We start from the raw sequence: 23,462 nt of genomic DNA on the forward strand, positions 1-23,462 counted from the left end.
CACTTTTTGTCCTCACTGAAGAACACTTACATAAACACTGACCACAGAGCAGAAGAAGAGTGATGCGACTTTACACCTGAGAGCTGGGAAACCTCACATGAATAACTCATATCAAGTGAGAGAGCATGTTTGAAATGTCAGAAAATCTAACTGAATGCATTTAATTTTCCACTGACGATTAATTAACACGTTTGAATGTGAATAAAAGTGTGACTTTGAATCACGTTAATGTGCTTAGATTTGTGAATGAAGATACAGATGCAGTTGATTTGTCTCCCTCTGGCTGCCGTCGGGAGGTTTTGTCATGTCGAATGACTCTGGAGGCTGAGACCGGCGTTAAACCCCTCCTCCCGGGCTCCACCTGACTGTAAAAACAAACGCACCCATGTAGCGCCAATGGGAGGGTGAAACAACAGGTAGGCGTCCTCTGACTCTTTCCTTTAGCCGGTCTTGTCGGTGCTTTTCTGGCCGATGAAGTGGACCGACCGGGGCCAGAGCCCTGTCGAAAATGACACCAGTGAAAAAACGTCGCTCCGTGGTTTCCTAAAGGTCATGCGGGACGGTCTCCTCCGGGACTAGACGAGCTGTTTTTCGTGGGACTTTCTGGTTGAGATACACTACAGATTTCTACCGAAAGGTTGCGTGATTAATTAATTAATTGGGTGCTGCGTCTCAATGTGGAGACGACGTTAAAGGTAAGCATGGCTTTGTCTTTTATGCGTTAAACCTTTAACATTTAAAACGTCTTGTGCTTTTTCTTTGGTTACTTCAGCTTAAACTACAAAAAAAAAAAAAAAAAAACTTTATGCATTCCTGTCTCAATTCAAGATAGGGCTGTTGCTTTTCTCTGCAAATATACTTCCCCTTGTCATTTTGTGGCGTCAGCTTCGTGTTGCATAATCTAAGAAGTGTAGCAATATCTTGACTATCCCACCATGTGACTCACAACAATAACGCCTCCATCATTTTCTTATGTAAGTTTCTGGTCTGATTTAGACTCTGAATATCTGTTTAAGCCCACAGTCCTTCCCTGTGAATATGCAAACAAAGTGTGTAGTAACAGCAGGGAAAGGCAGTGATTGTTAATTGAGTTACACAAGCTGCTTACTTTTCTTAGCACTCCATGTGAATTCAAAGTGTTTTGTCATGCTATGTAATCAATTCCCTAACCGGTTCTTTCTAGCTGCTACAAAATAAGTCTTTCTCTCTTCACAGCTGCCATATTGTCCCCTCAGTTATACTTCCTCTGGGGATATAAAGAGGACACACTGAGACACCGCTGATCCTGAGAGGTCAGCCACTCTCTGATCACAGATCTGCTCGCAGGAGGACATGGAGGTCCTGCGGAGGTCCTCTGTGTTTGCTGCAGAGGTCCTGGATGTGTTTGACCGCTCGTTAACTGAGAAGGAACTGGTGACCCAGTCAAAGGCCCTGTGCAGAGACTACATATTGTCCCGACTGAACCAGAACGGACTGGGATGGTCCAAAACTGAACTCAACCTCTCGCCTTCAAGTGCAGTGCTCACTGAGGTGTCTTTGGTTCTTCTCTGTTTAGGTAAGAGAAACTAGATGAGCTGTAAGTTCTTAGGAACAAAATAACATCTTGTACCAACATGTCTGCCCATTCAACTCTGCCTTTGTTTTTTCATTAATCAGGGAAGTAGTTCAAGCTGGATGAATGAGCGACATTACAGTTTAGTCTTTGTTTTCACTTTGCCCACGTTTTAATTTAAAGTTGTCATTAAGAATAGTTGCCATAGGTGTACTATAAGTGTCGTAGTCTGAGTCCAGTCCCCAGTGTTCAAGTCCAAGTTAAATCTGAGTCACCATTACCTGAGTTGAGTCCGAGTCACCGAAGAAAATTTGAGTTTGAGTCCCCACTACCCCAGTCCAAGTCCAAGTTGGAGTCCTCAAGGTTGAGTATGAGCCGAGTTCCAACATGCGCTTTAGTTCTTCACTTTAGCACATTAATGTGTTTGATAAAGTGAAATGCTTTTTAGCTGAGCTTTATATTATATGTAAGTCTTCACGTTTATACTGCCCCTCAGTCTGAGAGGGTGTGATATTGTTGAAACACAAATTATTTTATATTACCGGTGCATAAAGCAGTGCACACTTTCAGGTGTTTTTCTGTTGTGTTGTATAGATGTATGAAGGTCTTCTTCAACTTGGGCGGCAGTAGCTCAGTCTGTAGGGACTTGGGTTGGGAACCGGAGGGTTGCCGGTTCAAGTCCCGGTGTGGACCAAATATGGAAGTTGGTCTGGTAGCTGGAGAGGTGCCAGATCACTTCCTGAGCACTGCCGGGGTGCCCTTGAGCAAGGTACCAAACCCCCTCCCCACCACCAGCTCAGGAGCGCCTGCCGGGGGCGGCCCCGTCACTCTGACATCTCTCCATTAGTGCATGTCCATAGGATCCTGTTTGTGCATGTGTATATGTCAGCCTATGTGTGTGTTGCATGATAAACAGAGTGTAAAAACAGAATTTCCCCTTGCAGGATCAATAAAGTAAATCTTAAACTATCTACTCTGAATGATTAGAGAATCTATTCATAGAAACTCTAAATGTTTCCATGTGATTTCACAGTGATGTCAGTGCAGCAAATATCGCGGGACAATTAAGCAGCAAAACGAAACACTATTTTGAACTGTTAATACACAGGACAGAAGAAAGTCTCCCCAGAGGACTGATAAACTTTATAAAACAGCTCTGATGGAGTCCAGGATTTGTAAGGAGGAGTGCTGTTTCCCTCCAAACTATTTCACTGTATGAACCTCCACTGACTGTGTGGGACCTTCTTTAGATGTGTAGAAAACATTTAATTTGATAATTAAAAATTCTGAATGATCTTGTCAGCGTGTCTGGATGTTTAAATTATGAATGAAGTGACAGCGCTGTGCAGAAATGCTAACCGTGCCCTTTGTGGAGAGACGCACCGATCGTTTGATAAAGACTTATTCAGTCGATCGACAATAATAGGAACAAAACTAGGAGCAACCGATGAGTATTGAGTGTATGTGTGTTTTTGTGTGTTCGTGATAGAGATCTGTTACATAGGGGGGATCACATCTGGAGGTTTTCGATTATTTTAAGATGGCAGCTGAAGTGCCCGTCTTCTTTTTAATAGATTCCAGCAGAGACAATCATGTTGGACATCAAGCAGAGCAGAATCACTGTTTGAAGAAGTTGTTTTGTAAAAGAAAGTTTAGTGAACCAAGAGTGTTTAAAGTATTTCTAAAAAGAAAAAATCTATGTATTGTTGCTGTGTCTCTTATTTGGATACACTTTGATCTTCTAAACACACTTTTGATGCCTCTTTATCCTTTTTTTGTCTGCGCTTTCTGTCTTGTTTCCTAGGTGATGAGCTGGAGTGTATGCAGCCCAATTTGTACAGGAACGTGGCGCGGCAGCTCAACATTTCTGTTGCTATGGAAAACATGGTTTCAGATGCCTTCATCGGTGTGGCAACAGAGATTTTCTCAACAGGTACACTGCCTTTTTCTGGAGTTGATGTTAATGATAATGTAGCGCCGTGCAAAAAGTGAACGTGTACTCTTCAGCCAGAGGAGATCTCTAACAGTATGTCCAGCTAACAATGAAGGCTCTCTCTGAGATTTAACAGGCTGGATGAAATACCTATCAGATTGTTAAATACTGTATGTGATGGTGGATTCTGGACATTTCACTTCAGCAGCAGCCATCTTGCTCGTTCAAGAAATACTTCAACAATGCTCGACGCTAAATGAGTTAAATAGTTTAATTGGCCTGACCTGATTCAGACCGGACATCAAACAGCCTGAATGGGAGGGATTATCCGACACATCTGCTAGAGCATATATAACACAAGCTCACTCATTCATCTGGCTCCCTGTGCAACTGCACATGTACTTCCGATTTCATAATTTTTCGTGAAATGAGAATTTGCATCAAGAACACATAGGAAAAACTGGAATTTAGTGCAATGAATTAGACATAATTTTATGTAAACAAGCAATACTTTCTCACTCAGCATGTCTACAGTTTAATTATTGGATGGAGGCCTCGGTATAATGGCCATGCTTTCACACCATTTTGATGCCGTCAGATTAAATTTAATCTATCTATTAAGTCCATCTATCTGCTACCCTCAGATTAATTGGTACCAAGTACAACTAATAAGTATGGGGACATATCAACATGCTCAAAACCCCCATGGAGGTAGACTTAAGAGAAAACCAGCCTTGACGCAGAAGCAGTGATGACGGAATCAATATCACTTTCCTGCTGAGAGCAGAGCTTAAGACATCCTGAGCGGTCACATCCAGACAATAAAACTAGTACACTATAAAGTATACGATTAGCCCAGCTTGCAGTGTAGCACACACCTGGAATTAGCAGGTGAGTGATGGTCCATGACAACATACTGTGAGCCAGGGAGAGGAGTGGAAGAGAGTGTGTTCCTCCCTGTTTGTTCATGTGTGTATTGTTGTTAAGGAAGGAGAGAGGGAGAAACCAGCAGCAGACCCATGCAGTAAAAATGTGCTGGTTGATGTGCCACATTTGTCCACGTACCATTCACATGCACGTTTCTGCAGTGAGTGTGGTGCAGCTGGAACAGAGAGAGAGAGAGAGACAATGGTTGAATGCTGTTCTCAGTGATGACAGATAGGCCGGGTCTCGGTCTAGCCAGAAAAAAATATTTCCTGGCATGGAGTAAGACAGCTCTTTGCTTAGTTTATTACAATCCCCAAAGACTGCAGGTTAGCCACCTGCTGGGACGTGTTGGCATTGGCTTGACATGCTGAATCTGCTTGACTTGGCAAATCATTCTGGTAGTTGAGGACTCAAATACCCCTGGCATTTGATGGACGCCAGTGCTACTTCTACGCATTTTGTAAAAAAAAAAACGACATCAGGTAGAAAGGCAGAACTTGGCATTCATACACGATCCCGTCGAAGGTGAAGCGCAGAAGCTGTCTGTGTTTCAGTATATTGGCACATGAAAATAGGCATCCTTTAGGTCCTCCAAAGTGAACCAGTCCCTGGGTCGAACTGGCTGCTTTTCCTGACATAATTTCAACATATTCTCAGGTCCAAGACAGGGCGGAGACCGTCAACCTTTTTTGGCACCACAAATAATGGCTGTAACAAATGGCGACCTTCATTCTTGGGGAAACTGCAAATAGCCTTTTTTTTTTTTACCAACAGAGAGTGAATTTCCTCTCTTAAAACTGAAACACAGGTAGAATGCGCTTTCTACATTCCAGTACTTTTGAATACTTGGGGACACTTCTTAAACTAAAGCTGGTAGCCCTGAACTACATTTCCCATCATCCACTGTCATCACAGTGATCAGGTCCCAATTCAACGTAGTCCAACTCTTTGGCTAATACCTGCAAAACTGATGAAACCTTGATCAGTGAAACCTTCACTTAGCAAATGTTATCACAGAGATGTTAGCATGGCTTTAAAATGTGTGTTGTCTGGTTGGTAGAAGTTGATTTTGATAGATGATAACACATTTTACACAATGTCAACTACCTCAGCATAGCCTTGTAATGATCTTTTATTGTCACATAAATAAAGTGTGTTGATTGGTTTCTGGTTAAATCCTTGATCAGTCTGGTTTCCAGAGGATCCCCTGTTGTCAGTCTCTCTAAAGCCCTTTCAGACTCTATGTTTTCAAATTGTTTCTGTTTGCTCTTGGATTGAAGTTGTCCTGACAACAGATATTTCATGTATGCTATTTAAGGCAGCACTGGCATTTTAAAGTAAACAAATTAAAAATCATGATCTGTTTTTGTCTCCTGTATGAGCCTTGGGAAAGATTAGACAGTCTGAATGCAGTGTGATGTAAGGCTTAAATTGGACATTTTTTTCCTGGAAAGGTCAAAAAAGGACTTGGATAATATAATTTTCATGCCTGTGTTCTACCAAAGCTGTGACGTCAGGAGGATGCAGTTTTTTTTAAGACAGCGTGGGATTCCTCCTGAAGAATAACAAACTGGTGAACCCGGACTGCCCCTGCCTTCTGGGACGGGTTGAAACCTGGATAAAAATAGAGACAAGCATCTAACTTTGTTCTCCCCGCTGTCTGGAATTTGTTTCTATAACCACCTCTGTAGCTTTTTGTCCTTCTTTAATCAATGTGCTTGACATGTATATAGAAAATACAAAGGAATGATATGTCCAGTAGACATATATATCATAACCACAAGTTTTTTTGCAAGTGGTTTAGCCATCATCTGAACTGTGGCTTCTTTTAGAAAAACATGGCTTTTCTGTCCTCCGTCTATCTTCTTCCGCCTCCCACTTCTGTTATTCCTTCCTCCCTCCCCTCCTACGGTTTTATCCCTGACAATCTTCTCTCTATTCTCGGCCTGCTTCTCAGTAAGGAGTGAGACATGACGTTCTCTAGCAGCTTCCATGTACACTTATCTCATTTAAGCTTGCCCAGAGCTCTATCTCCCTTTTATAGACGCACAGACAGACACTGCAGGTCGGCTCTGAAGAACAATCACGGCCATGCAAGCCTGCCTAAGGAGGCTAATGTCATTAGGTGCGGTATTACATCACTGATGGTCGTAATAACAATCCCTGCTGCCCTGAAAACTGTATACTAGAAATGGACCACATTCCCTTAATTATCAGCCTGGGTTATTTGAGGCCAGTAAAGGGCTTAAATGAATTGTTTGTAAAAAAAAGTTTACAGCCTAGCATGTAAACCCGTTTAGTCTCTAACTAATTACTTTACTGGTAAAAACAGTTTTGAAAAAAAAAAACATTTTGATGATATTAAGGCTAAGAGTTTTGTATATTTAGGAATCAGTGGGACATGGCTGATTTTGCTGACAATCAGGCCACCTGTTCGGAGGCAAAACATGATTTAGCTTAGCAAAATCCTGTTACTGATCTCAAGCTCATGTTGTTTCATTGTTTGGAATATGTTCGCTGTCTAGCCAGATGGGTGTGTTTCACAAACCAGGACACTCATTTGTGGCAGCCTTAACTCCACCTCTTTACCTACTTCTGGATTAGCAAGACGTTAGTTGGGATCAGCATTTCCGACATGGCACCACCATTGTTGGGCTTCATAATGTCTTTTAATAATCGGGCGTTGTCACTGAGACTAAGACCATGCTTTAAACGGTCTATGTTTATGACTCCTCCACCACATAAAAAGCTGCGTCACCCTCTTTAATTTATAGCAGGCATGACGTCTTATCTGCTACATTAACACAACTCACAGGTTTGTTGACTCACACCTTGTCGTTTCATTTTATTTCGGTTCAAGGTCCACCATCTGCCCTATATGCTTAGTATGAGGACACAGAAAATGTAGCACACTGGATGTAAATATAGATTGGCACATGTGCGAACAGGAGATTATATTCTGGAATAAGCATGACAGTTTATAAGTGCTGCTCAGGTTATTCTTCCACCCTGGAAGCTTGACGTTTAGATCTTCTTACTAAAATCTAATTTGGATCGCTAATTCATCATTGAGCTTGAATTGGTTATGCTTGAATAGCTTTGCATCTAAATGAACTGAAAACCATCAATGAGGGTTTAGCTGTGTATTAATGATGAGCATTATAGACTTGCATCAAGGCATAAAATAACACACTGATGTCTGTTTTTTCACTCTAGGTATAACGTGGGGTAAAGTAGTGTCCATGTTTGCAGTAGCTGGAGCCCTAGCAGTAGATTGTGTCAGACAAGGTTACCCGACTACCGTCCACATCCTCGTGGACAGTCTGGGCCAGTTTGTTCGCAAGTTTCTGGTTCCCTGGCTGAAGAGACGGGGAGGATGGGTAAGTCATCACTGCTGCCTAATAATGGTTACTTAATGTGTATTTTTTTTTAACCTGGCATTTGAACAAGATGACATTTGAGATGGAAAAATAAGAAAATCACTGCTTTGATTGTTTTTTCTCATGGGATTAAAACTAGCAGCATTCTGGTGTTTGAGCTCTTCCTGAAGCTAGATGTCAAATGTATCTTGGTTTCATGTTTGCTTTCATAAAGCCCTTATAGTCTTTTTTAGAGTTTTACAGAACATATGATGCTATGTTTTCATTTCATTTCAAACCTTTTATTTAAGCCTCAAAAGGTGCAGGTTTCCCTCATTTACAATGATGTGGAGATGCGAACACAGCACAAATAAAACAACAGAGACAGGATGACTCTGAGTAAAAACTATCACACGCTGTGGAAAAGTGGTTTGAGATCATTGCTCAGAAAGGCCTTCTTAAAATACTACAGTTTAATATTAGCTATCTGATGCAAAGTTTTGCAGTCAACATAATGTTCTACTTCTTTGGTTATTCGTGTCTCAAATAGGACATACTTGGTCAGACACACAGGAATGTTTTTGTTTCCTCAAAGCTAATCTAGAAAAAGAGCAGAAGCCCAGGGATAAAAATACCGGGAAGGACTTCATGTCTCGATTATTGTGGGGAATTTGTAAACAACTAAAAAGCTACAATTCAGTTTGAAACATTTTAATAAAAATATTACAGTGTTTGGATCAAGATGTGCATTTTTCTCCCATCTTTTTCAAAGATTTATAAGCTGGATATCTAATATGCAGCTAAATGGCTATACTGCTATGTCAGCCAGTCAATTTTTTCCATTAACTTTGGTCTGGAACAAAATATCACATCACATATCAGAATAAATAACATAACCTTGAAGATGAAATGGAATAACTTTGGTGATCCCTTAGCTTTTACTGCGCTTTAGTTCGTGACAAAATAATCAAATACTTTCCCATAAGTCTCAGCCTATTTTGAGTTAAGAGCTAATTAGCAAATGTAGCAAGAGGTTTATATTAAATGGTGTCTGTGTTTTATATGATGCCACCTAAACATCCCCAATTGTAGCACTTTGACTGTAATCCCTAGCATGCTAATGTTAGCATTCAGCTTTGGATCGCATCAAGTTCCTAGGGTCCTCCGTTCCCAAGCCCAGTATCTTCTTAAACTGTCACAATCGGAGACTTTTTATGTAAATCATTTGCCTGTTTTTAATTATTTAATGAATGTTTAAGGGTCAACTTTTTTAAATACCCCACATTTAGCCAAAAACTGTTATTCTCCCTGAAACATACTTAGAAGGTTTTTTTTCACTTTGACATAAACGTTCACCATGTCAGCACAGATTTTTACCAGCAACCTTTGTTATTTTGCAATGTATTGTGGTGATAACTCTAACAATCTCTCACCTTGTTAGTTAACATAGAACAGTTGAGTTACAAAGACCTAACTACATGTCAGCGTGCTAACATAGCGTTTAGCCCAAAACTAAAACAGAGACTGGTGTGGCTGTCGACTTCTTGTGGGTAATTCACAAAGATTGTATTGTGATTGCTGATAGAACCATGAATCACATATTTACTTGCCATGGCTATATATCTGCACTATCTCAAGGTCCAGTTTATAAAGGATATAGCACTAACATAATGCACCCTTAAAGTTTGCAGCTGAGTTCAGTTCTGTCTTGACTTGCATCTTATCGTTGAGAGGAGCTGTCAGCCCCTTCACTCTCTGCTGCACTGTCATGCTGATGGAGCTCAATTCTATCCATATATAGAAGTGAAGCTGGGAGGAGAGTGAGCCGCTCTCTGTCCAGTTTATTGTGAAGTCCAAACATGACAGATGTGACACCAGTATCACTGTCTGTAATGCAGCTTCCTTCCTGTAGCTAGTCAGCAAGAGCAGCTGGTGCAGATAAAACAACACTCTCGCCCCGCCGCCTAATGGTGTCTGAATCTATCCGCTGCCAAGCGCCTGCAAATAGACTCGTACTTTTTCAGACTGATTAAACCCCAGATTGTTATTTATTCATTGTATTTACATGTATTTGTCAGGAACAATACATATAGGCATTGTTACATCTAAATCTATTATTTTTATTATATTGAACTATTCATTTTTTGAGGAGGTCATTGATAAAATGTTATTGTGTTTTGTTGGCTGATGAATGTACCTGCCAGTAGCATCATTTTGTCAAAAGATTAAAACCGTATCACATGAGAGGCAGTGGTGTAGTACAGAATATGAGCACAGTGCTGATACTGAGTTCAACATCATGACCTCAAGTGACATATTGCTTTCACACAACACTTACACAAGCAGCACACTGAAGTGAAAAATTACTGACTTACTTTTTGCTCCGCCAACTCAACTAGTTCCTTAACTGAAACTAGATTGTTTGTATGTTGATTGTTTGTAACATTCATCATTTTGAAACAAGAGTCTGTAGTGTGAGTCAGATGCATCAGATTGATGAGTAAAAACAAACTGTATTTTACATTTATTTATTTTAAATACCTTTTTTGGCTAAAAAAGTCCTGAAAGTTAAAACTGACTTCAAAGTAGTCTAACTCTTAAATGTCTTTTTATCAGGCGGAAATAACAAAATGTGTGGTGAAGAAGGATCTAACGCCTGAGCAGCACTGGCTGTCGTCTAGCATCGATTCCCTGAAGTATTTCCTTACTACAGTATACGTCTACATCATGAAGGAGCAGTGAAGGGACGAGGCCGAGCGTGCAGGAGTCATCGTCATCATTTGATACGAGATTGGAATCTCAGATGTGTCAATAATAATGGAGGGCATATGAAGGCTACGCTTAACGAGGGACAGAAACCGTGCAATCGCTGAATGTGCATCAACGAGTGTTTCATCACCATTGTGTGTGTAATGTTGGCCTGTAATAAATCCATCAGTGATTGTTTTTCATCCAGACAGCAGTCACATGGATATTTAACAGCGCCAGGCCACCACAAATTTTCACAGCTGCGCGATAAACCAGGCTTCTGCAGTGTTGTAACTGTAATGTATGATATAGTTCAGGTTGTTCACGCCCCTGCCATAAACTGTTTGATGCTTCATGTGATATTTGTTTCAGAATATAAACCTGAAGGAGCCAGTTTTGTACAGAGAATTCATGCTTTTCCACCTGTGTCTTTTTTGACGAGACAAAAGGCATTTAATCCAAGCGGAATTTAAAAAACCTTAAGAGTGAATGTTTGTATCAACTGGTTAAACTCCATGGCTTTGATTTATGACCACTATTGCACTACACCAAAGCACAAACAGTGTTGTGACCTAACAAACTCTCAGCTGAAACCTTAGACACTCTTAAACAAGAGAAGTGGTGTCACATTTTGCCCACTTTTGGCCAAAGAACAGAAGGATGGAAGAGTGGTGTGTGCGATGCATCGATGACATTTAACAGGTGTTGAATTCCTTTTTTTTGATCTGTAAATAGTTTATGATTTTATTTTTTTATGTCAAAGAGTTTTTAAAGTTTAAAGCCGCTGCAGTATGAACACAGGATGATTGTGTGGAACGCCTGATGGTTGTCACTTTGAGTGTTAATTTATAAATGTGTGTCTGAATGTTTTTATTGAATCCACAATAAACTTAAAAATCTGCACCAATTCATTAATCTCTGGGTTGTTTTATAATTATTGTTAACATTCAATGTTTCATGTTACCTGTTGCAAAAATAAAATCCATCAGGACAGAAAAAGAAACTTATCAACATTAGTATTTAAAAACAAAGGAGATGGATACATAATCAAAATAACATTTTATTATTTTAATGTAGCTCATTAATGACAACATCCATGAGCCTTCAGACTTAGAGACATGAAGTGAACTACCTGATACCTATGAAAGAATCCCAAAAGTTTGTTTTTACCTCCTTTAATTACAAACACAACCACAACATCCAGTGTAACATTTCCTCTCCCTCATCAGGAGGATACAGCAGTTACTTTAGCTTTCAGTTTTATTGAATTAGTGCAATGAAAGCTAAAGACAATAGCACACTGAACTCAGCATTAATTTATCAGTGCTTTCAAAGCTGTACATCTCCACAATTAAATATCTGAACAACAAATGTAAGGAGCACATAAAGTTTACTAAGCCGAGGGTTATTTAGTATAACAGTTTAATGAATGTGTAATCTTTAAATATTTGTATATGTTTTGATTAAATGTTCCCTGCGGAGTTTAAGTTATCTAAAAGTGTTATGGACCTGATTTTTCTACATATTAAGATGTAGAAGATATAATATATTTCCAATATTGTTCTTAATTTTTTTCTACATATTAAGATGTAGAAGATGTAGTATATTTCCAATATTGTTCTTAATTGAGCAAGAGCAACAAGTGATGCCCTACATAGTCCTGCTAAAGATTGCCAACAATCTCCGCCTGCTGATATTAACTGAATATGCTGCAAAGACAAAAAGCAGAAGAGTGCAGGTAGGTAAAGATGAACGTAAACAAAACAGCATTTAAAAAAAAAAAGGGGGGCTTTGAAGTGATTTTATGATGACAGAAATGCACTCACTAGTTTGTTTACCAAGACGGTCCACAGGGCCCCTTTAACTTTTGGAGGGAACTGTAACATTTATTCTTCTGTCCTCCTGACAAGCCTGAACAAAAACCTAGTAATAACTGTATGGAGTTTATTGTAAGATATGCCTTGTGGTTATTTTTGAAGCTGATTGACTTTTGTGAATTTAACAGACTAATCACACACCATGACAGGATTTCTTACAGTGCATATCTTTGCATTGAAGCAGATCATTATCTGACTCCGCTGTGATCGTAGTGTTTTAGTGATATTTTTCTTCTTTGGCCCTAGGCATTTCTATTTAAAAGAAACCCTTCAGCATGATGACTCAAGATGACCGGCGGTAGGTTATGTGCAAATGCTGCATCAGTGGCTGGTTGTCAGTCGCCATGGAAACTGTCTGCTCCAGCTTCCCATCTGGTCGCAGCTGAAACACTCGAGAAATCTGAAAGATGTAAAAAAACATGCAAGGTCACTTTTTTTTTATTGAGTCAAACAAGTTCCAGAGGAAACATGATGTTTTGTGGGCTTTGTCATTACACATACGTTTAATCTAAGTGAGAAAAAGTAACCAATGAATATTGATGATGAGCACATGGTGTGTGGTCAGATCACAAGTTTTACCTGCTGTACATGTGGCTCCCTGGCAAAAGAGATTCTGGCCACAGCCTGGCTCTGCAGGTTCAGCTGCTGCCCTGTCAGCTCACCTTCCTCAATCTCCACCACACCTGCAGGAAAGCAGGTCTTTAAACATTTGGAAATAAAAAAATGACGTTATATCTGACAAACATTCAAATACAAAAATAATGATACTTAAAATGCATAAGTAAAGGTGGCAAAAACATACACACAAAAATTGTTTATTTATGCTTCCATCTGGATCATGCTTGTATTAGACTCAATCTTAAAGAATAGATGCTCAGTACATCTTCAAAACACTTGGTATGTTCTCACTGAGTGACTGATTACCTCATAAAATACTTCACATACCCAGCATCTGCACATCTGGAATCGCAGTTTTGGAATAACACCAATTTGCTCAGAAATACATGTGAATACCTCCCATGACATGAACAATAACCACCTGAGTTCTGTGCTATGATGAACGCCACTCTGTTGGTTCCTGGCTGCATCCGAATGAAGCCACTCTCCCTGTGCAGAGGCTTCTTGGTCTCTGCATTGAAGGCACTAAACCTGTCAAGTACAGAAACAGTGAGAAATAAGATACACAGTAATTAATTATCGGATTAAATCCATATTTATATAGTCGACCTTTCTTGCTTTCACTGAAGTAGATTTTCTGTAAAGTTGAACAAGAACTCTTGGAAGCATATGGCTGAGTGTGAAACAAAGACCACAAACACTGAATAGGACTCATAGTGTAATGTTGTGTTTTTAACTCTGTAAAGCACCTTGAGTTGCTTTTCAATGAGGTGCTCTATAAATAAACTTGCCTCGCCCTGCTCAAACTAGCAGAGATTTAAACAACTACAGATGAGTTCAAGTGCCTTGCATGAACATGTCAAATAAAAAGGATCCGCCCTTTGAAAGAATTCGTAATCTCCAACAATGTTACCATGCAAATTTGTTTGCCGCTATCTATTGAAACTGTCACAACCCTTGAAAATCTTGGTTTTGCTGCCCTCTTGTGGTTCACCTCTCCTCCTACTGCAGTGTTGAAGTACACTTCCTGAGAGTGGTTGAAGGTGGGAAAATATTTACTTCTAAAAATACCCCTGGACTTGGGCTTAATGTTTGTTTAAATGATTGTGATTGATTTTGGTTATTATGGATGAAGCCTGTAATAAAATAACCTCATAGAAGTATAAAATAACCTACATGAAGTTGATGACTGGTTGTCCAACGTGGCTGAAGTTCAGTGTCTCTGTGTAGTGGAAAGGTTTTATGGTGGGGAAGCAGCCCTCTCCAGGCTCATCTGACTCCCAGGTGCCCAGAAGCCAGTCTAGAGGTAGCAGGCCTGGATTCAGCTCCACTGCAATGCAAAAACAGAGAAGCAGTTTATAAAGAAACAAGACAAAACATTTAACTGTATTTACATTATACCACGACTTTTCATTGGGACACAGATATAAAAACATTTATTTTTCTTCACATAAATAGAACGTTTCAATTTAGCATCTGAGAAGACATAGTTAAATTACATTTAAACGAATGTATCCTGATTCATCTGATGCAACAATGAATCGGTCCGTAGACCGCACAGATGACTGATGTGTTAAACATAGTGCACACTGGATACTTTGGAACATTCTCACCTCTAATAACAGGAAAAGCACAGGTGTGACTAAAAATCAGAATCAGAATCGGGGTTTATTGCCAAGTACATTTATGCAAGGAATTTGACTTGGTGTATTGGTGCTAAACAATTAACAGGGAAATAAAGCAGAACAAGCAACAACTTAAATAATACAGTATAAAGTAGAAAATAGTATTTAAAAATGTAAAATATAAAAATAAAAAACACAAAATGTACAAAAAGGTGCAATGTAGGAGCTGTGCAGTGGACTATGTGTGTAACTACTCACAGAGTGCATGTAAGGAAGATGCATTAATGTAACGCATAAAGAACAGTTCAGCATTCACATTCACTAATGATAGTGTGACAGTAAACAGACTTGCAGAATACCATTCATGAGTTTTTATCATTAACATCTATGTAAATATTATCATGTAGTGTGTGTAAGTGCGGGATTTACTGCTTTAAATTTTCAAATTTCTAATTATTTTTTACTTATTACTCGGTTTTGAGCTCCACTCCGGCTGTGCAACACAATCGCGTTGTTTACTCCTGTGCAATGAAAATAAAAAAAAATGTTTTCTATTCTATTGTTATTTGAGTACAATATATCCTCCAATTACTAATTTTGTATGTTTTTTTTTCTTTCCATGTGCTGCAGCAAACGACGTATTTTATGCCCTGCCTTTTTGTGTAAATAAAAGTTTCTCTGAGCTCATATGTATGTGCTGTTTATCTCTCATCGTGTGGCTGCCTGATGTTGTTACTCTTCACTAAAATTGAAGGTGTAAGTGCTGAACGCACCTTACTGGTATGTAAAGTAACTATGATGCGCCGCAGTCTCTTCCTTTCACCACTTGGTGGCAGTAATCCTGCAGTATGCTCGGAACTTGGCAGATACCAGAAGAAGACGACACTGAGCTATTAGCACAGGAAGGTGACTGTATTACATGGCACTCTTATGAAAATCAAAACGCTTGTAAAATAATGCAGTTGACAAAAAAAAAACCTTTAACTATCGATCCGCCGAACACGATTATTAGTACTCATAGTTTATCATGTTGCATCACAGTTGAGCTAACAAACAACACCGGTCTGTCCGAGGTTGCAATGTGTTACCCTTACGGAGCTTAAATCACAATACATCGCATTTTGTTCCTCTGAATAAACAAAACACACGAAAACAAGTCAATGGTAGGCTTGAGTTATATTTAAAAAATGTAACGTAAAGACTCGGGGTCTGTGGTCACCTTGACGCTGCAGTCAGCTTATCAAAGTTAAATTGACCCAGTTTCATTAAGCTGAAAAATTAAAACATCATCGTCCTACCTGTTTGTTGTACAGGACACGCCATTAAAACACCAAACTGTGTAAGACGGAGAAGCCAGTTTCATCAAACTGGTTGGAAATTCCGAGTTTAGTGTTTATAAATTATACTTGCACTGCGACTGTGTGTTTGTTGGGTGACGTATTTTTTTATAGACGGCCGAAATAAAGAAGGGTATCTTGGGAAATGTAGTTCGGAATAAATGTAAACGCAGCTGGCATCAATAGACTTGCACCATTACAAAAAGTATAAGTAGTATTTTACCACGTATATAAGTATTTTTTTTTTTACCACGCATTGATACAGGAGAATAGTTGGATTAAATAAAGCACACTTTATTGACATCTTTCCGTGCACTAAGCATGATATTACAATATTTGCTCATTTCTTCTCTGCTTAAACAAGATAAGAGAACCCCATTTTATAAAACCTCTACAGTCAAAATGGCAGAAAAAATAAAATCTATGAATTCATTGAATTAATGTTTTCTTTATTCCCCTATGAATTAGTACAGGGGCAATGATCTGTGATTGATGGTCCTAAGCCTTGCTCTTTTTGCAGTTCTTGAGTGCGTCTGCCAGGGCATGCAGTGCCATGTCAGCATTAGTCTTCTCACAGTTGTATCCCATCAATCCGATCCTCATCACCTAATGAACAGAGAGGTGCAAAGAACAGAGCGTCAGAGCGAGCAGTGACTCAGCAGCATAAATGAGAGGCCTAACTGATGACATGGGGCTGAAGTAAATGTTTGTCTCTGTTGAATCGGGGGTTATAGTTGCAATTAGGTTGATATTTTTGGTCTATAAAAATGTGTTCTATCTAAAAAGATTCAGTACAGTTTTAAAATAAAAGCAGCAGCTCACCATGCCGATGGAAGGGCCTAGGCCTCCTGTCATCTCCATCTGGTGGTGCTTCATTATGTAAGCCAGTAGCTCCCTCCATTCATAGCCATCAGGGATGGCGATGGTGGTGACAGAGGGGAGCCTCAAGTCCTGCATTGACAAGTCACAAATTAAAGTGTTTGTTGTTTTTCTGCACAGATTGCTAGTTACCCTGCATGTTTTTTATTTTTTTTATTTTTTTTATAAATCTCTCACCCTATCAGGGATGAAGAGCTTAAGACCCAAGTCCTCTAGTCCTCTGTACAGGTAGCCTGCCACCTCCTTGTGTTTCTTCCAGGACTCCTCCAGTCCCTAGAGGGAGACAAAGATCCATCCCAAAATTATTTTCACTTAAAGGTATACACAGTTTCTTTCCCACATGAGATTTTATGTCTGAACGAGCATAAAAAGTTGACATACAGCTTCCCACAATGATAAATGGAAAATTGAAAGTTAAATAACCAAAGCCTGTTTAGCACAATGATATGGAGGGCCCCAAATAGATCCCCAAATCTGTACCGGCACTAAATGCCTTGCTGTAAGTTGAATACTCTATAGAGGAGGTGTTGGTATCATGACACATTTGATAAATAATGTATAAATGTAAATAACTCTAAAAGCAATTGAGTCAAATGTATTGACTGATTTTGCAGTTGTGTAGCTGTAAAATATTATTTTACCTTCTCAGCAAGAATTGCCAGACTCTCTCTCAGGGCAAAGAATCCAGACACTGGACCAGTGTGGTGGTATCTAAAATCCATACATAGCACACGTTGTTCTTATACTGTATGCAAGTGTCAAACACTTTTATGAACCCTTCAAGCACAATCCAACAACTTAGAGTTCAAGTGTTTAAAAACAGGAAGCAAAAGATGCAGATTATTATACTAGATTGTCTGCAGCAGTCTTAAACCTGGTTTTGTCCTTATAAAGAGAATAAAAATAGACTTACATTCTAGCGGGTTGGCCGTCACAGCCCCAGTAGTTAGACAAATGTGTCATATCAAAGAGGTAGGATACTGGTTTGGTCTTTCTGTTAAACATCTTGTGGCTGTGAAAGAAAAAAAGATATCTGCTTCAAAATCACTTTTCTGTCTCGTTTTTACAACAGTTTAGGACTAATGTATGGAAAAATGCATGCTGAAAAACCCACAGTGCCTCCTCACCATGCTCTCTCATTAAAAGAGATGGGTGCCGTGCCAGGAGGTGCGTTTAGAGCCTTCTGAGATCCAGTGTACAGGATGTCAATATCTGGTAGGGCAGTGAGAGGCAGATTATATCACACGCAATCACATGGCTGGAGGTTTACAACATTTCATCCTTTATCTGTTTCTCACTTTGCTTGTCCATAAATATTGGTGCTGCACCAAGAGATGCAACTGTGTCAACCAGGAAGAGGCAGTTATGTCTGCAGAAGATATGACAGTCGGTAGATTGAATTATGACATATTTGGTACTTAGATAAAACCTTCATAGTGTGTCTGAGGCTCACTTTCTGCAGATGTCTCCAATGCCATCCACTGGGTGACAAAGGCCAGCAGAGGACTCTCCGTGTGTGAGGAAGAACAGCACAGGCTTGTGTTTTGCTATGGCCTTAAGACAGAAGTAAAAAAAATCATAATAGCGCCACAATTTTCCTATTGTGTTTTGCTGTATAGATAATTTCATTCATGATGGCATGAAAAAAAAATTCTCTTGTGGTCGCTTTGTGGGCTCCTCAAGAATCGTTCAGGTTACCTGCTCAATTTCCTTATTGCTGAAATATCCTCCAGGTGTTTTGACCATTCTATGTACATCGGCACCTAAAGAGATAGATAGAAGATTGATCGACATATACACAGTCAGTGAATTTAGGTGTTTGTCTTCTTTTAGAGACCCGATGGCAGCGTGCGTAAAACTGTGCGTAAAGACGTACCCATTCTTTCTGCAATTTCTGCAACGCGCTCTCCCCAGATCCCGTTAATGGCAACGAGCACGCTCTCTCCGGGCTCCACCGTATTGAACACTGCACACTCCATAGCCGCGTGCCCGGAGCCACTCATAGATATCGTCATGTTGTTGTCTGTCTGAAAGGCATACTGGATCCCTTTCTTGATGTCGTTCATGATCTGAGAAACAAAATGAAAGCACAGTTTTAGCCGACTACATCATGTTAAGCTATATATTTAATTACTATAAACTAAGCTAAAGTATTTATGCCGGTTTGTAAATGAAGCTTAATCCCAATTACGAACAAAAAAAACTACTGATATTTGTTCCCACTGAAGTATCGATTTGGTCGGTTTATTAGGAAGTCTATGAGAAAGTGGAGAATGTAAATGCTATAAGGCCTGTATAAAGTTTGTGCCCTTAATTGTTTGAAAGCTAGGCCAATATAAAGTCTTATAACTCATCTCAGTAGGCTTTAGAAAAACTTCCAAACAAATGTTCTCGAGGAAAATGAATTAAACCACAAAGTTAAAATGTAATAAACTAAACTATGAGTAGTGATAACTTTACACTCCTAGATTTACTTAAAACTTGTCAAAAAAAACAACTTTTACTAAAGTTCAGTACTTGAATAAAATTAGTATTTCCACTTTGTAGCTGCTTTGAAAATCAAAGACGCTTTTACCTCATACATTTCTGGATGCAGGTGACCTATGATCGGCCTGGAGCCTGCTGCTAAGATACGTGGCGGGACGTTTGACGGTCCCGGTCCGAACAGGTATCGCATGGGTGTCTCTAGCGGCCGCAGCATGCAGGCGGGCGGCGGGATGCTAACGGAGGACATGGTGCGGTCTATGCGCTGAAGCAGTGGCGCGCTCCGCGCTGTCAGCGGACTGTCGAGGGCCGCAGCTGCCTGCTGGGCGAGCAGCGCGCTCCGGCTGAACAAAGCCCGCTGCATCACGGCTGGTTTTCTAGTTCCTGAGAAGCCTGCACCAAGAGAGATCAGCGCAGAAACTGAGCCTGTCTATGACTTTTGGGTGAAGATTTAAAACAAATAGGTCTTTGACCTGTTGGCCACAGCGTCTGTGCCTCCCCTTATTGCCAACTCTGCCCTTGACTGCAGGCAACAAGGGACACAATGGCATGTCAGGTTATTAATTAAGATGAAAAAGTGAGTTATTCAGAATATTTGGTTTGTTTTTCAACATTTAGGCTAAAGGTTTTCAACTCTTGGTTATAGCCTACATTTAAGTTTTGAAAATGTGCTTATAATGGTCTTTCACCCTTTAATAGTTTATTTTGAAATATTCAACAGAAATCACTTTGAATTATCTTTTTGTATGGACAATACAGGAAGGCTATCCCAGGTTTCAAATATCTTTTAAAAGCAAGATTAAAAAAAAAAAAATCATAAAAATCTGGCTAATGCAAATGCTCACCAGTGTCTACTTTTGCACTGTTGTAAAAGTTAGAAATATTTGTGACTAATTCTTGTTCCGTTGACCTTTGACTTTGCGTAAAAAAGTCTGGCACTTTGCAGCTTAAAAACTGGTTCAGGTCAGTTTGCATGTGGCTTTGTTGATTTTGTTTGCCCCTTCTGTTACAGTAGCATTAGGTTTGTAAAGAGGAGTCTCCTCTCAAAGAGCCAATCTGCTCTCTCAGAGTAGGAAAGGGGGGCAGCAGTCAAAAACACACAGACATCAGCCATTACGCACACGCAAAAAAACACACATCAGCCATTACGCAAGGCAAGGCAAGTTTATCTCTATAGCACATTTCAACAACAAGGCAATTCAAAGTGCTTCACACAATACATCAAAAGCATCATGACAGAGGAAAGAAAAGAAACATTAAAATTGAACATTTAAAAATCACTGAAATTATTAAATCTGAACATATGTTCAAATAAAAATAATTGAAATAAATAAAGTAAAAATATAAAAAGAGTTCAAAGTTACAGTGCAGGGTTAAAATTTAAAATCTTATTAAAATTGTTCAATGAAAGGCAGCTGTAAACAGGTGTGTCTTCAACCTCGATTTAAAAGAGCTAAGAGTTTCAGCAGACCTGCAGTTTTCTGGGAGTTTGTTCCAGATATAGGGAGCTATGTTTGGTTCTGACTCTGGGGACAGAGAGCAGACCTGTCCCCAGACGACCTGAGCGGTCTGGATGGTTCGTAATTAATCAGGAGGTCACTAATGTATTTTGGCCCTAAACCATTAAGCGCTTTATAAACCAGCAGCAGGATTTTAAAGTCTATTCTCTGACAGACTGGGAGCCAGTGTAAAGACCTCAGAACTGGACTGATGTGATCCATTTTCTTGGTTTTCGTGAGGACACTAGCAGCAGCATTCTGGATCAGCTGCAGTTGTCTGACTGATTTTTTAGGCAGACCTGTAAAGACACTGTTACAGTAATCAAGACGACTGAAGATAAAAGCATGGACAAGTTTTTCCAGGTCCTGCTGGGACATAAGTCCTCTAATTCTTGATATGTTCTTCAGGTGATAGTAGGCTGATTACGCACACGCAAAAACACACACCAACTTACTCATCCATACTTACTGTTATACTACTTAATTGTTTTTTTGTTTCCTATTGCACATCATCTGCTCAATGGTTTCTGTCCAACAGATTTAAAAAAAATGTTTTTAATACAAACATATTTACAGTAATTTAATATAAGAAGAAAGATAGGGTAGTAATGAACTAGTAATTGAATTATGAACTATGTACATTTTCACTTATTAAAAATGATAAGGTATTAAAAAACCCAGTGTGTGTAATGAACAATATGATACAGTCAGGTAAAACATTTCACACATATCACCCTTCTCTCAAAATTAGAGATACAATAAGTAAATATATAACATGTATATGGAAAGCATAAAAATAACATCCTTTTTGTCTCTTGTTGGTAACTTTGAAGGGTTTGTTTTGATCGGTGTGCATTTTTTGTGAAGGGGGCTTTCTGCTATCCGTTGGGAGGCACTTATCTCTATGGTGCAAAAGTTGCTGTGGCCTGTTGTTCTTAACACATTACAATTCAGATAGGTGGACAGCCATCTGCCTCAAAGGAATGTGTTAAAAGATCAAGTCAGATGGATGTACAGACAGAGTATCCATAATAAACATAACTTTAATTGTGATAGAGATTTTACTAATAGGGTTACAATTATACAATGAATTAAAATATTACTAATAGAAGCAACTGAAACTATAAGAGTTGACAGATCCAAATTTATGTTCACAGTTTCAAGTTTAACTTTTTTTTAAGCATAACTGTAGGTCACCAATGTAATATGCAAATGATGGTATGTGATAAGCAATCAATCATTGAAATAAGGTTCTTTAGGATGTTAAAGATTGAATGGTTGACATATAACACCAAAACTTGGACCTATTCAGGTCAAACATTTACATCCAGCTTCTTCTCTGATGTTAAAGATTGATTTTGTTTTTCATTGAATTCATGTTATTTTAAACAACTAAAATAAATACGCTTAAAGAATCAAATGAAAACAAAGGTTTAAAAAAAAAAAAAAAAATGAAATAGGGATTTATGTCAGTTTTACTGCCGTCTCATATCGCTCCCAATGTGTCAGAGCCAGCAGGATGATCAGAAGGTGCCCCTCTACGAGCCCTGCTGGGTAAATGATTACACCTCTGGTAAATAAATGGGACTCGCTGTTGGCCTTTACCCTGAACTGAAGACTCCAAATCTGTCCAAACAGAGCATGAGGAGGAGTTAGGGGGCAGGGAAGGAGAGCTATACAAGTTTATCCACTGGGGGCACAGTAGAACTGTCTATCCTCAAAATAGGATTTTATGTACAAGGTCAAGGCCAAGGAAATCTCCTCATCCTTAAAATGACTAAAGAATGGAATTTAATTCTAATAAAAAGAAAACATTTACTGTAAAAACTGTCATTTGAAAATGAAATCTTCTGAATTAGTAGTGTCAAATCCAGCATATCAAGGATTTATACGTTTTCTTAGGTTAGTAAAGGTAATAGGCATTATCTTATATTTCCTTTACTAATCATGATAGTGTCAGATGCTTTATAAGTGGGCACTCTGTATGTATACAAATACTGGATGATTATAATACTTGAAGTCTTTTTTTTGTTATCTGACTCAACACCTTTGATAAAGAAAAATCTCTCAAAGCACACTTGCTTCCCCGTTCTAGGCTTGTGACAAATCACATGAATACACATGGAGTTTAATCATGGGACATAAAAGTTGAGCTCATTTTTCCAGTCAGTCATGTTCAGATTAAGCTTTTAGGGGCTCTGGAGATATAAATCTCCCTCGATAGAGGCTAACCTTTGCAACTATGCACACTGTTGACTCTCTGCTTTGTTATTTTGAGGTTTTTTTTTTTAACTTAAAGTTATATTAAGGAAATGCAGCAGTGTATACGCACTTACAATTAGTCACAGCTGTATCAGCTGTGAGTGATTCATTAATATATTAATGATTACTTTACCTTAAATGTATTTTGATGGAAAAGAATGAGTGCAAGTCTTTAACTTTTATTAAAGTGCACCTGATGTGTCTCATATTCTAACAGTATTAAATACTCAGGATCCTCCTTAGTTATTATAAATATAGCATGGGAAACTGGACCTGCCTGTTGTGCCTAAAGCTTAAACATCAACAGCTCTTGGACAACTGAGCTGTCACATTATGGTTTTATCTGCATAAAGAAAGTGACA

At 39.1% G+C, this 23,462-nt stretch overlaps 3 protein-coding genes across 3 annotated transcripts; 1 reads left to right on the plus strand and 2 right to left on the minus strand.

The window, feature by feature from the left end:
* The first annotated feature begins 383 nt into the window (after nucleotides 1-383).
* Nucleotides 384-11,434, plus strand: LOC132979154 (bcl-2-related ovarian killer protein homolog B-like). The gene is made up of 5 exons (XM_061044701.1): nucleotides 384-695; nucleotides 1,216-1,555; nucleotides 3,357-3,485; nucleotides 7,629-7,792; nucleotides 10,388-11,434. Exons 2-5 carry the CDS (start codon nucleotides 1,333-1,335, stop codon nucleotides 10,511-10,513), a joined length of 642 nt encoding a protein of 213 aa, XP_060900684.1. The 5' UTR covers nucleotides 384-695; nucleotides 1,216-1,332; the 3' UTR covers nucleotides 10,514-11,434.
* A 127-nt stretch (nucleotides 11,435-11,561) lies between these two features.
* On the minus strand, nucleotides 11,562-16,104 carry thap4 (THAP domain containing 4). Its single transcript, XM_061044702.1, has 5 exons — nucleotides 15,938-16,104; nucleotides 14,191-14,344; nucleotides 13,436-13,545; nucleotides 12,976-13,079; nucleotides 11,562-12,796 (listed from the first exon to the last, which is right to left on the minus strand). Exons 1-5 carry the CDS (start codon nucleotides 15,960-15,962, stop codon nucleotides 12,680-12,682), a joined length of 510 nt encoding a protein of 169 aa, XP_060900685.1. The 5' UTR covers nucleotides 15,963-16,104; the 3' UTR covers nucleotides 11,562-12,679.
* Nucleotides 16,105-16,249: 145 nt separating this feature from the next.
* agxtb (alanine--glyoxylate and serine--pyruvate aminotransferase b) lies at nucleotides 16,250-19,780 on the minus strand. Its single transcript, XM_061044703.1, has 11 exons — nucleotides 19,431-19,780; nucleotides 18,732-18,924; nucleotides 18,554-18,618; nucleotides 18,309-18,409; nucleotides 18,154-18,224; nucleotides 17,983-18,067; nucleotides 17,769-17,867; nucleotides 17,497-17,566; nucleotides 17,033-17,128; nucleotides 16,799-16,927; nucleotides 16,250-16,582 (listed from the first exon to the last, which is right to left on the minus strand). Exons 1-11 carry the CDS (start codon nucleotides 19,701-19,703, stop codon nucleotides 16,475-16,477), a joined length of 1,290 nt encoding a protein of 429 aa, XP_060900686.1. The 5' UTR covers nucleotides 19,704-19,780; the 3' UTR covers nucleotides 16,250-16,474.
* Nucleotides 19,781-23,462: the final 3,682 nt, after the last annotated feature.

This window comes from Labrus mixtus, chromosome 8 (genome assembly GCF_963584025.1).
Source record: "Labrus mixtus chromosome 8, fLabMix1.1, whole genome shotgun sequence".
Lineage (NCBI taxonomy): Eukaryota > Metazoa > Chordata > Actinopteri > Labriformes > Labridae > Labrus > Labrus mixtus.

Bases quoted from the DNA above. Each gene is read 5' to 3' on its own strand.
- LOC132979154 (XM_061044701.1), top strand. From the start codon at position 1,333: ATGGAGGTCCTGCGGAGGTCCTCTGTGTTTGCTGCAGAGGTCCTGGAT. The intron at 3,486-7,628 runs GTACACTGCCTT...TTTTCACTCTAG, and splicing joins AACAGAGATTTTCTCAACAG to GTATAACGTGGGGTAAAGTA. The intron at 7,793-10,387 runs GTAAGTCATCAC...TCTTTTTATCAG, and splicing joins TGAAGAGACGGGGAGGATGG to GCGGAAATAACAAAATGTGT.
- thap4 (XM_061044702.1), bottom strand. From the start codon at position 15,962: ATGGCGTGTCCTGTACAACAAACAG. The intron at 13,080-13,435 runs GTGGTTATTGTT...GCTTTCCTGCAG, and splicing joins CATCATAGCACAGAACTCAG to GTGTGGTGGAGATTGAGGAA. The intron at 12,797-12,975 runs GTAAAACTTGTG...TACATCTTTCAG, and splicing joins GGGAGCCACATGTACAGCAG to ATTTCTCGAGTGTTTCAGCT.
- agxtb (XM_061044703.1), bottom strand. From the start codon at position 19,703: ATGCAGCGGGCTTTGTTCAGCCGGAGCGCGCTGCTCGCCCAGCAGGCA. The intron at 18,619-18,731 runs GTACGTCTTTAC...CTATCTCTTTAG, and splicing joins AGAAATTGCAGAAAGAATGG to GTGCCGATGTACATAGAATG. The intron at 17,129-17,496 runs GTAAAATAATAT...GTCTCCCTCTAG, and splicing joins TGGCAATTCTTGCTGAGAAG to GGACTGGAGGAGTCCTGGAA.